Source organism: Zygosaccharomyces rouxii (genome assembly GCF_000026365.1).
Source record: "Zygosaccharomyces rouxii strain CBS732 chromosome F complete sequence".
NCBI lineage: Eukaryota > Fungi > Ascomycota > Saccharomycetes > Saccharomycetales > Saccharomycetaceae > Zygosaccharomyces > Zygosaccharomyces rouxii.
Window position 1 is genome coordinate 1,469,422 of NC_012995.1, and position 12,331 is coordinate 1,481,752.

Consider the following 12,331-nt stretch of genomic DNA (forward strand, 5'->3'; position numbering starts at 1 on the left):
TGATGAATAAAAAAAGTCATCGAGAAGAAAACATATCTGGAGAAGAATACTCAGACTAGGGGATTAGTAATTGGTTAGCATATTGGTATAAATCACCAATTTTTACAAACCCCCTTCAAACCTTAATTGAAAGAGGCTCCCATATGCTAAATATGGTTGGAGGGTCACCGAGCCCTAATCTTTGTCATTAGGGCTCAATTCAAGGGGAGGTATAAAAGCATCCAAGCGATGCTTAAAAATTGTGAACACCTTCAAACTTCGGCTAAAGACTAGTACATTAGTAATTGTATGGATCTAACTTTTTACCAAAGCTCCATACTTACAATAGTCACCATTTTTCTTCTAACAAGTTTAGTTTCAAAAAGGTTTTTCACTGCAGCAACTCCAAGAATGGTTTCTCAAGATACTATTCAACGTGTTAAGGGGCTAATCGGTCAAAAGAAGCTATTTGTTGCTTCCAAGACTTACTGTCCTTACTGCCAAGCCACCTTAAAGACCCTTTTCACCGATTTGCAATTTCCAGAAGCCCAGGCTATCGTCTTACAATTGAACACTATCGATGATGGTCAAGATATCCAAGATGCTCTTTACGAAATCAATGGTCAAAGAACCGTGCCAAACATCTACATCGACGGTAAGCACATTGGTGGTAACAGCGATTTGCAAGAATTGAACGCTTCTGGTAAATTGCAGGCTCTACTAAAATAGATTATTTAGTTTGACTTACCGTATACATTATAAATTCATCTACTGGAGGGATTCTCCAGTTTATTAATATCTTAACATCAAAATCATATTCATACAAACGCATACATATATATTACAAATTCGAAAAAACCCTTAGAATACACAGATTGACAGACCCATTAGGACAGCAAGAGACAGCAGCACGCTGGATGGGAAGCTACGGGCACCAGCACCTTGTGCAGGCATGTTACCCTCTGCTCTCTTGACAACAGCGGTTGCTGGAGCCTGTGTTTGGTGACGCTTGTTACCTGCTGCGGTTAAAGCAGCAATGTCCAGAGTTGGATTGAGTGGTCTCAAAGTGCTTACAGAAGTGGTAGATGGACCTAAGCTTGCAGAGACCACATACCACTTGGTGTAAATGTAGACTTGACCATCGGAAGTAACTGTGTATTCACTAGCGATGGTGTGGACACCATCCCTGGTAAAGGTTGGTGAAGAACCACCGTTAGAACTGCCAGGTGCTGATGTAATTGTACTAGAAGGGCTAGAACTGGTGGTAGAACCAGGGATAGGAGTGCTGGAACTAGAGTCAGAAGACGAACTAGAAGGGCTAGCGACAGAGCTTGAGCTTGGGGCAGAGCTTGAGGAGCCTGATGGGCTAGGTGCAGAGCTTGAGCTGGGAACAGAACTTGAGCTGGAAGCAGAGCTCGAAGGAATAGCACTAGAGCTTGAGCTGGGGGCGGAGCTTGAAGAGCTAACGAATAAGCTCGAGGGGCTGACGGTGGCAGAGGAACCGCTGAACACAGAACTTGAACTTGGGGAAGACCAAGTAGAAGGTGCCGAGGAGGAAGCGGAAGAGGATGCTTGTGAAGAACCGAACGGACAGTTCTGTGCATTTGTACTACTCCACTGCAATGGTTGACCATCAGGTCCGACTAAATGGAAGACATTATATTGATTCCATGATAACAAAGTATTCTCCTGGCCACCAGGAGCATAAATAACCATACCTGATGATAGAATGTTACAAATATCTGCATCGTTAGCATTCACTGAAACTTGGAGACCTTCATCAGTGGCACTCACGCTAACCAAATCATTGTTCTCACGAAAATAGTAGGATACTGTAATTTCATTGTCATAATTGACAGGGACTGTAAAGCTACGTTGTGCTGCTGCAAAAGTGGAAAGACTCAAACCCACCAAACATGAAAGAATGTTGAAATGCATTTGAAATATTAAGCGATTGGACTGGTTTAATTTCTTGTTGTCTTCACACAGAAGAACATTGCAGAACATATATCTGATATCTTTTGAGGCTGTCCATTTTTATACCAATCCCAAATCCATTCTAGTTCGCCCAGCTTACAGGTTCAACTGTTGTTTATGTTGACATCAATTGGCATTGTAAACACTTTGCAGGGACTAGGGCTTGCATATATCTTGTGTTCTTCAGATGGCTGGTTTGATGTCCCTTCTCGGAACGCTGTACTCTGCGAGTTCCTAAAACGGCTGTGCCAAGATCGAAACTTATTTTCTTCAGCAGGGCACCGAACAATACAATTTACCTTTATGAAAACCTCCGAAATAACTTTATTCTCCCATTGGGCAACATAAAAACTCCGAAACCAGCATATACAAGATTCATAATAATAAAAAAAAATAATAATAATAAAACAAAAAACAAAAAACAAACAAAACAGAAGTCATATGTCTCTATTTACTAACCCAAAGTACTTTCGAATGCTATGCGAGCGCTGTCGAACCATCTAGCGCCGCCAAATTCTGTTTGTACGATAGCCTTTGAACGCTTCCTGCTAGGAAGGTTGTTATTGTTGTTATTGCTTGGTACACTTTGTAACGATTCATTAACTGAAAGCACGTAAGATATGGGGAGGACCTTAGGTTCAATTTTTTCACGACTTAACCACCATTTAATTCTGCGCTGTATAACTTCCAATTCGTCCATACTTGCATGTTTACGAAAACTAATGTCACACATACACATTAGCAGTTGTAAAGTATAGTGAGCGTCATTACCAGCATTGTGTAAAAAAGCATGCGGTATACGGAACAACCTCAGTATACGACCCAAATTACCACCGAAATTACCGTAACAAGACCTATAGAGTTTTTCAGTATCCAGGACGTAAGTCTGTTTGTTCTCCCGTAAATTGGTTAAACTGAAATCCATCTGATTATCATTAGGGATATTAACACCAAGCATCCTCAACCATTTCAAATCTCCGTGTAAATTATGACCAACAAATGCCCTTGACCAACTACGATCCTCCTTTGTCTGTGGTATCATATAATAATCCACCAATGCCTGTACAAATTCCACACATCCCTGTAAATCTAACACCAAACTTTCACCCAAAATGTAACAATCCTTCGAATCACAAACAAATTTTTTATTTCTCAAATGCAGAGATTCAAATATCACCAAATGATAATTACGTTTGACCGGTACCAACGAGTGTACATTTTCCCTTGGGTCGTAAATCGAAATCCCAATTTCTGTAACCACATTATTATCACGTTCAAAGGCTTCGATATCCAATGAGAATAGAATTGTCTTTCTATTGGAGACTAACCTTATGCAATTGCACAGATATTCAAAATTAGTATTCCCCGGGAAAGCATGCACCATAGGGTAATGCTCATCCTTGATCTGTGCAGCTACTTTTTGAAACAGTTTTTGATTATGCTTGATATCAACATCCTGTGACTCTATCGAAGACGAAGAAGATTCAGTTCCTGGTAGCGGCCCATTTTCTTCAACCCATTGCATCTTCGCTTGTTGTAACTTCTCATTCAACAATTTAGTAGATACGTTATTCATCTTGCGATAATCACTACCAATTTGTTTCAAATAGTCTTCAATAGCCTTGGCCAATCTTTCATCGCTTTCATAGGTTACTCTGCGTAACCGAGCAAACTGTTCAAATTCGTCAACCCAATTTGTTCTCTTCGATCTATTCTTCGAGACAACTGCTCTGCTTGCATTTTTATAGCCATGAGTACCATGATTAACACTAACGGTATCTGGTAAGGATCTTATTTGTAAACTTGTTCTCTTTGCAACACTGCCAGACGACGTCATCGCCCTTGATATGCTCCTCTTCATGAAACGACCAGCGGAAAAAGGCTGATACACAATTCAAAAACGACTAACCACGTACAGACCAATATAAGGGTCCCTAAAATACCCTTTATGTCCGTATATTCCTTCTTATTCCTCGAGATTAGATGGGATGAGATGAGATGTGCTTCAAACGATTTACTGAAAAAATGATGGGATGTACGGGTTTACCCAAGCACAAAAATTTTCATCATCATCAAAAAAAAAAAAATTTGATTCTTCAACTAACGATGAGCATACTGAACAATTGTTTAAGAAGCAGTTTAAGGCGTTCAAGTAGGTAGTGGCAGAATAAAACATAAGCCTTTTTCGGTCTCATTGCCTCGTGTGAAAGGAATAAAGGAAAGACACATAAAAAGGAGTCGTTGGAGTTGCGAATTGTTTTGATTCTTTTAATATAGAGATTCGCAGCCCATATAATATACTATACTATAGTCTTCAATCCTTCAAAAACAGGAAACACAGTAACCAAAATGTCTTCTGATAGTGGAGTTTCCAAGGAGGTCAAGTTTGTTGAAAATGGAAGTGGTTCTCCATCTTCCGCACCTCAAACTGCAAGACCGTCATCACCATCCCCAGAGGGAAACAGTAATTCTTCCCCAGATGCTGCTACTACTACTAGCACTGAGAATAAGAAAGAGCCTGTGCTGACACCGGCACCTTTGCCAACAAAATCTCCATGGAAATCTGTCTCTTCAGATATTCCTGTTTCTAAGATTCCAGTTGAATCTTTAGAAGCTCCTAAGAAGAACAAACCAAAGGCTACAACTTCTAACACTGTAAAGTCTTCTTCTTCAACAAAATGGGTTCCTATGAAGGCATCTATCGTGGTATCGGGTTCGAAGAAATCTGGTAGCGGCAAGAAGGGTTCTAACAGACAGTCCCAAGGTCCAGCGGGTAGTAATAACAGTGGAAGATCTAGCAGCACAGCTGGCAAGAAGAAGAAACAACCTCAGCCTCAACAATCCCAACAGACTAGTACGAAGAACAAGCAACAGCAACCACAAGAGTCTACACCACCTCAGTCTAGTAGCAAGAATGATAGCGATTCTTCTGAAAATGCTCCTAGTACGACGAGTAATGAAAAGACTAAGGAGAAGAGTAAGGCTGATGAAGACTCTGAATCTAAGACTTCATCTGAAAGTGGTCAACAGCAGAACAAAGATCGTTTTAACAAGCATAACGAAAATGTGGAACACCCTCATAGAAAGCAGCATACTTTTAACAACCAACATCACCCACGTCAACAAGGTTTCCCTCGTAGAAGATATTATAACAACTACCATAATAACAATAATAACGATTCATACAAGAATTCTCATGGATTTCAACATCATCATCCAAAGAGCAATTTCACACCATACCACGGTGGATCTGGACGTCCATTTAATAACCACTACCGCGGTCCAAGATATGGAGGACCAATGCACCAACAACAAGTTCCACCCTCTTACCAACAACAATTCCACCCTATGCAAGCTATCATTGTTGCCGTTAACAGTGTAGCTAAACAAATGGAATACTATTTCAGTGCCGAAAATTTAAAGAAAGACGATTACTTGAGATCTAAGTTATCTAAGGAAGGTTATGCTCCTGTAACATTGATCTCCAAATTCTACAGGGTAAACAATATGTCCTTTGGTGGTGATCCATATTTGATCTTAGCCTCCTTAAGAGAAATTGTTGCTAACGAACATTCAACTGTTGAAGTTGCTGCTGGTACCTTAACTGAAAGTAATTTCGACTTGGAGCCTCAAGATAAAGAATCTCCATTAGCCAAATATTTCATTCGTTCCAAAGAATGGTCTAATTTGTTACCGGAGGATGTGTCTACAGCGGTCACCATCGAGAAGAATTTGGAAGGTGACGAATTGGACGAATTCCTGATAGCTCCTTTGCCCGTACCACCAGTTTATGGCCCAGGTCCAGGTGGAGCACCAGTTCCTCCGGTAGTCCCAGCACCTGTCCCAGCACCAGTTCCAGCTGCTGCTAATGCCGAACAGGAGAAAGAACAAGAAGACGAAAACAAGAAATAATGAGATTTCTTCCCCTCAAGTGCTAGCCCTAAGAAAGTATTTTTTTTTTCGAAACGAAAGAACATTTTTGCGAAATTAGCATTTAGTCGTTGACGTTTACACTATGTGTGCATTAGTAACCACCAATTTTTGATGGTTGACTACAATTTTCCATTTTTACCCCATTGTATGCGTATGTGTATGTGTGTGTGTGTGCGTGTGTCTGTCCACCCCAAACATTTCATCCTGCCCTTTTTTGTAAAATAGCTGTCATAAGTGGACTTGATTCCTCTCCAAACCAGTTGAAACCTCCTGTACAATTAGCCCTTGAATGAGCATCAATTTTTTTCCTTCTGAATCAACTGGTATCAATCTCATCAGCACTACTACTATGTCAAAAATCAAAAAAAAAAAAAATAGAGTTTTAATCCACATTGAAATAAAATAGAATATAATGAAGCAGGATTATCTACATATAATAGGTTTTTTTTTATTTTTATTTTTTTTTTTATTTTTTTGCTATTGCAGCAGCAGCTACTGCTTCTGTCAATTGTATGTTTCCTATACATGCTAATTTATATTGCCCAAGCTCCGTATTATTCTTGTATTTAGATGGAAGTAGATTTTGTATTATACTATGGAAGCGGGCTTTTCATTGTACGAAGCAGCCGCATCTTGAGGAAATGCTTCGACCTTTATCTCTCTTTAGTCAATTCTTTATCACATTGAAAGTCTTGCTGGCAAGGTGGAGTTAGTTTAACAGTAGTAAAAGAGTCTTACGAAGTGTATTAATGTCGTATGGTTCAATAGAAGATAATAGTTCTCCTCCTAATAGGAGAAGTGACACTCTAATACTTTTGAATAGGGCAAAGAATAACATTAAAGGTTGGTATTTCTATTCATTCTCGAGTGAACCCTTTGTGGTTTCTGCAGTTTCGACTTATATCCCATTACTTTTAGAGCAATTTGCAAGAATTAATGGTGTTACAGTTGGTGATCATTCAGTGAAATGTACTCCAGATGATGACAAATGTGTCCTTGGTCTTTTCAACAATAGAATATTTGTTGATACTTCAAGTTTTGCCCTTTACACTTTTTCCATGAGTGTCTTTATCCAGACTATTGTTGTCATTACGGTTTCAGGATTAGTTGACGTTTGGAAGACCGTTAAGTTTAAGAGTAGAGTTCTAGTTGGATTTGGTCTTTTGGGTTCCACCTCTGTCGTCTTAATTTCTCAATTATCGTTGGAGCAATACTACTCATTGGCACTACTTTACATCATTGCCAATACATGTTATGGTGTTGTTAATGTCGTAGGTAATTCACTATTGCCGGTATTTGTATCAGATCTAGTTCAATATGGACCGGATAACCAGGAATCAAATACTGAAAGTTTAACTACAGCTATCAGCGGTAAAGGTGCTAGTATAGGTTATAGCGGTGCTCTATTAGTACAGATTTTCTCGATGTGGTTGGTTAAAAGGAGCAAGTCTCAGGATAACATACAAATTGCGGTGCTCTTTGTAGGTATTTGGTGGATATGTTGGCAATCACCAATGACTTGGTTATTACAGGATGTTAGACCTACACTGTTGCCTGCTAGTGATAGAATAACCCCCGGAACTGGTTCACAGGCCCCTACGTCGTTTAAACCACGTATGCTGAAATACGGATGGTTATCACTATTTGAATCTTTGAAACACGCAAGATTGTTAAGAGACATGGTGATATTTTTAGTTGGATGGTTTATTGTTAGTGATTCTTTGACTACAATCAACTCCGCAGCGATTCTTTTCGCCAGAACTGAGTTAAAGATGAGTACTTTAAGTCTGATACTGATTAGTATTCTAACCATGATTAGTGCAATCATGGGGGCCTTTTTCATCCCGAATTACATCTCTCGAAAATTCAACCTTTCCCCACAACGTACTTTAATCTATATCATTTGTTGGTCTAGTTTGATACCGTTTTATGGAACTATGGGATTTTTATTTAAGGACTTCGGATTGAAACATCCTGTTGAGATGTTCATCATGGCGGTATGGTATGGTATATCTGTGGGTGGTGTTGCTGCAGTTTCAAGATCTTTATTCAGTCTAATAATACCTAAGGGAAAAGAATCTACATTTTTTAGCCTTTTCAGCGTCACTGATAAAGGATCATCAATTGTTGGTCCCCTGCTGATAGGTTTCATTACTGATAAAACTCATGAAATAAGATATTCGTTCTACTTACTGTTTGCACTATTAGCCTTATCACTACCAATCTTCAATTCCATCAGATTAGATAGGGCCAAAGTCAGTGCAACCGAGTTGAATAGAGTAGAGGCTGAAGCATTAGATTTATGAACAACAAAAAAAAATAGAAGCTGATTTCGGATCCTTACCAGAAGAAACGCGCAAACCTTTTTACTTTTTTATTTTTTTTATCTTTATTAATTCTATTTCCGATTAATACTTCATTCCCTGACCACTTTCCAAATCTTTATATACCCATCATCACCTCCTGAAGCAAACAAAGGCTTGTCCTTGGGACTCCAAACTACTACGTTGCAGTTCTTCCCAAACTTTTTGTTACTCCCCGAGGGAACTGGTCGATCCGCCATGTGAGCGGTTAACACACCTACGATATTACCGTTGATCCTATCCCACAAAAACACCTTACCATCTTCTGAACCACTTGCAATCAATTTGTTCCCATATCCGAAGCATGATCTAATGATAAACTGTTCCTGCCTTTGACCAAAATACTTCTGAAGTAAGATTTGCTCCTTGAAATCCCATAGCTGAAGTTCGTTGGACTGAAGGCTCACCAATAACAGAGATGCAAGTGGGTTCGTTGGGTCTTGTACCTGTGGTAAAGACACACATGTCATTTTGCGTTGTACACTTAATCTGGAGAAACGAGTTATTGTAACTTTATCCATTGAGATGTCGTTCTTTTCTACCATATCTACCGTGGGGAAATGAGATAAGTCGTAGACATCGATATTTCCCTGATGTGGCATTAAAATCAGGTGTTTATCATCAGAAGTAATCTTAAGATCGTGCACTCTAGGAAATTGCTCAGTAGGAGGTTGGTTCAATGCTGTCAAGGAACTGGAAGGTGCTAAAGTGGATCCGGAGAGCCGGAACAAAATTGATTTTTTATTCATATCATAAATCGCCACCTCACGATCTGGTGAACCTACGATGAACCTACCTCTATGTTCAGGTGTATGAAACCAATCGCAGCACCAAATTCTCGGTGCCCCACCACACGTAGTTGATTCAACCCCGGAGCTCGTCGAGGAGGGCGAGGATGGACTGGGAATTTGAAACGAATCAATCGGTTGAATCACCTCAGCCACAATCCCATTTTGCACAGCTGGATTGATATTCGTCGGATCACCTTTCGAATGAATGTCGTATATGTTGGCCATTTGGTTAAAGGGACAAGAAACAATGTACCTACTATCGGGCGAAAAGGAAAGATACACAATACATTGATCGTTTCCTGCTAGCACCTTGTAAACTTGAAAATCGTTTTCCACATCATAAATCATAATCTTGCGATCCGTTAAAGAATCAGAAGAGGCGCTTGCTAAATATCTGCCATCTGGAGAGAATTGCAAATACCAAATTTCATCCACACTCTGAACCAAAGTCTTATCCTCGACAAATTTGATTTGTTGAAAATTATAGGTGTTGTCCTGTAACAAATTAAATTTCTTCTGGTATGGTGAATCTTCATCTTCACCACCCGCATTTAATGGTTCATCGAGTTCGTTATCGTTATCATCCGATATGCTGAACGCATCTTGTGACCTTTGGTACTTGATTGCTTGCTTGAGTAAAGTTAAGAGTCTACCTCTGGGCACTAGATCGTTGGGATTGATATAGTCTGAAATTTCTTCAATCAATATCTCCCTAGACTTTTCCAAGGATCCCCTCCATACGGAGGAACGTTGTGCGGATCCTAGAGGACTAGTCAATACGGTGGTCATTTCTCTCAACAAATTTTCTGGCGTGAAAGTAGCATCTTCATCCAAAAAATCATTTTCTAGAGATAACAAAGAATCCCAAAGCTGGATATATTTGCGGAGGATATTTCTTAGAAACAACACCGCTGAAGGTGAATCATCTTGTTCAAAAATTAATTCCAAAAAGATCTCTCTATTAATGAGAACCATAATTTCTACAATCGTAATCATCTGCACCACAGTTTGTGAATGTAGAGTGGTCTTACTAGTTGCTTGCCAAAATTTTTCAAAATTCTTCAGTTCTTGCTCCATCTGTACTACAACACCTTGCCAATCTGTACCTTGAGAAATAATATTACCAATCTTCATAGAACCATCTTCATGACTATGATCTGAACCTATTGGTGGTTGCATACCTTCAATATAGAGGGTCCCATATTTGGATGGCAACTGTGCTAAAAGTGCCAAGGTAACCCTTTGATACTGTCCAGTTCTAATAATGTTAAACAATTTTTGTACGACACTAGATTCTACTTGAATACCACCACTTTCTCTTTGCAATGTAATAGCGGAATTTTCATAACCTAGTTCCTTGAGTGCATGTATTAACAGCTTAGCTAATTGCTCCTTATCGAAAAGGTTTAAAGAACCGGGCTCATGCCCAGTATTCGTGATTCCACTATCAGTGGAACTAACCCTTGACCTTTTCCTACTTGTGTAACTAGGCATAAATACCTCTGGATTCTCTGATAACCCATATGAAAGGGGCATTTGTGTTGTAATTTGATTCTTTAAATTTATGTTTTGTAAGAGTTAAGTTAGAGTTGAGTAAAGGGAACTTAAAGGGAGCTTCGCCTTATAACAATAAACATGACTACGGTTGTAAAGAACCCAGATTCATATGATAAATCAAACATTCGTGCCTGGATTAGTTCTATACACTATCACTAGACAAAAAACAATAACTAAAGTTCTTCTTAAGCCACTAGGGCACACAGAGCAGCACCAACACCAGAACCATCCTTTGCGATCTTGATATGAACCTTACGTTCACCATCAGGACCCAATGGGCTCAATGCAAGCGCTTCTCTTAACATGGATCTGAAACCAGGGTAGTATTCAACCACAGATCCATCGCAACCGATTTCCACTTCACCATGGAAACGTTTGTGCAAAGCACCGGTCTTTATCAAAACAGCTGCTATTGGCACGGCAGACAAGAAGGCAGATCTACGAGAAATCGCACGAACTATACGTTGAATTTCACAGCGTTCGTGACGAGTTGTGGGCAATCTTAGAGCCTGGTTCAGACTCAATTCAGTCTCACGAAAATCTGTAGAATCGTCAATTTCAATATGAGAAAGAACCTCACTGCTTAGCTTGAATGGTGTCTTTAAACGGTGTGGTAGTTGTTCGTAAGTCTTGTACTGAGAGAACAAAAGACCTTCACTGTGCAAGTCTACTAGCACATTTCTCAAGATTTCACCCAGGAACATACCAGAGATACGTTTTTCAAACAAGTGATAACCAGGGTTTGTAGAATATTGCTGATCAATGGCAACGTCGTATTTGGTCACTGGTAAGACCTTTAATTCGTTATCGAAGGAACCCCATTCGGTATTGATAATCATTCGAGTCTTACCTTCTTTTCGGAGTTGATCTCTAACCTCCTGTGGTAATTTCTTGATGTTATCAATTTCTTCCATATAACAACCATTGGTACCAGTACCAAAGATACAACCAATAACAGGATCAGAGATTTCACCAGATAGTGAAGAAGTAGCATCACCAGAACTGTAACAGTGAGATAAAAAGGTACCCACGGTATCGTTGGTCAACGCAACAACTCTAACAGATGACAATCCCTGTGTCTCCAGTTCCTTTTGATATAACTGAACAACATCCTTACCAACGGTATCTTGAATATGAAAACCCTTTGTCCAACGGATCAACGTACCGGAACCAAGACCCTTTTGGTCCACGGGGTACGAGAAAGTGAATCCCAATTTCAATGGTTTGGATTCACCATTTTCTAATAAATCAGGATGGTACTTCCTGAGGAAAACTGATGTTCGTCTTGCCAAATAATTGAATAAATCATGACTACTAACACCTTCCTCCTCAAGCAGCTCGTCTGGAATCGCAGACTTCAACTGCTGTAAAGTAAACGTATGATCACCGCGCAATTCCACTGAACATATTCTAAAATTGGTACCACCCAAATCAGCTGCGAGAAATAGACCTGTCTCGGTACCGTTGGGCTTATCAGTCACAAAGGATGGTATCATAGGCATATTCCTATAAGTGCCTTGATCTTTACCCAACGGTTGTAATCCAGCCTCCAGCGAATCAATGAAATGGTACGTGAGCTCTTCTAATTCGGACTTATCAATGGTGAACTCCTTGCAAATCTCATCGACCCTCCTTGACAATGCTTTGTCCTTTTTCCCATGAACGCTTTCAAATGACATCTTCGAGCAGCGCTAATTCTTATTCTTGTTCCTAATCCTATACAGTCTTACT

General features: G+C 39.7%; 7 protein-coding genes across 7 annotated transcripts; 3 read left to right on the top strand and 4 right to left on the bottom strand.

Annotated features, from left to right (window-relative positions):
* Positions 1-288: 288 nt before the first annotated feature.
* GRX1 (dithiol glutaredoxin GRX1) lies at positions 289-708 on the top strand (the record flags this gene model as incomplete). Its single annotated transcript, XM_002497927.1, has 1 exon — positions 289-708. One exon carries the CDS (start codon positions 289-291, stop codon positions 706-708), a length of 420 nt encoding a protein of 139 aa, XP_002497972.1.
* Positions 709-840: 132 nt separating this feature from the next.
* Positions 841-1,986, bottom strand: ZYRO0F17754g (uncharacterized protein; the record flags this gene model as incomplete). Its single annotated transcript, XM_002497928.1, has 1 exon — positions 841-1,986. The coding sequence occupies one exon, from the start codon at positions 1,984-1,986 to the stop codon at positions 841-843; it is 1,146 nt and encodes a 381-aa protein (XP_002497973.1).
* Positions 1,987-2,410: 424 nt separating this feature from the next.
* On the bottom strand, positions 2,411-3,817 carry GFD2 (Gfd2p; the record flags this gene model as incomplete). Its single annotated transcript, XM_002497929.1, has 1 exon — positions 2,411-3,817. One exon carries the CDS (start codon positions 3,815-3,817, stop codon positions 2,411-2,413), a length of 1,407 nt encoding a protein of 468 aa, XP_002497974.1.
* Positions 3,818-4,305: 488 nt separating this feature from the next.
* Positions 4,306-5,868, top strand: SRO9 (Sro9p; the record flags this gene model as incomplete). The annotated part of the gene is made up of 1 exon (XM_002497930.1): positions 4,306-5,868. One exon carries the CDS (start codon positions 4,306-4,308, stop codon positions 5,866-5,868), a length of 1,563 nt encoding a protein of 520 aa, XP_002497975.1.
* A 770-nt stretch (positions 5,869-6,638) lies between these two features.
* Positions 6,639-8,195, top strand: ATG22 (Atg22p; the record flags this gene model as incomplete). Its single annotated transcript, XM_002497931.1, has 1 exon — positions 6,639-8,195. One exon carries the CDS (start codon positions 6,639-6,641, stop codon positions 8,193-8,195), a length of 1,557 nt encoding a protein of 518 aa, XP_002497976.1.
* A 110-nt stretch (positions 8,196-8,305) lies between these two features.
* On the bottom strand, positions 8,306-10,579 carry GID7 (glucose-induced degradation complex subunit GID7; the record flags this gene model as incomplete). The annotated part of the gene is made up of 1 exon (XM_002497932.1): positions 8,306-10,579. One exon carries the CDS (start codon positions 10,577-10,579, stop codon positions 8,306-8,308), a length of 2,274 nt encoding a protein of 757 aa, XP_002497977.1.
* A 206-nt stretch (positions 10,580-10,785) lies between these two features.
* On the bottom strand, positions 10,786-12,279 carry ZYRO0F17864g (uncharacterized protein; the record flags this gene model as incomplete). Its single annotated transcript, XM_002497933.1, has 1 exon — positions 10,786-12,279. One exon carries the CDS (start codon positions 12,277-12,279, stop codon positions 10,786-10,788), a length of 1,494 nt encoding a protein of 497 aa, XP_002497978.1.
* Positions 12,280-12,331: the final 52 nt, after the last annotated feature.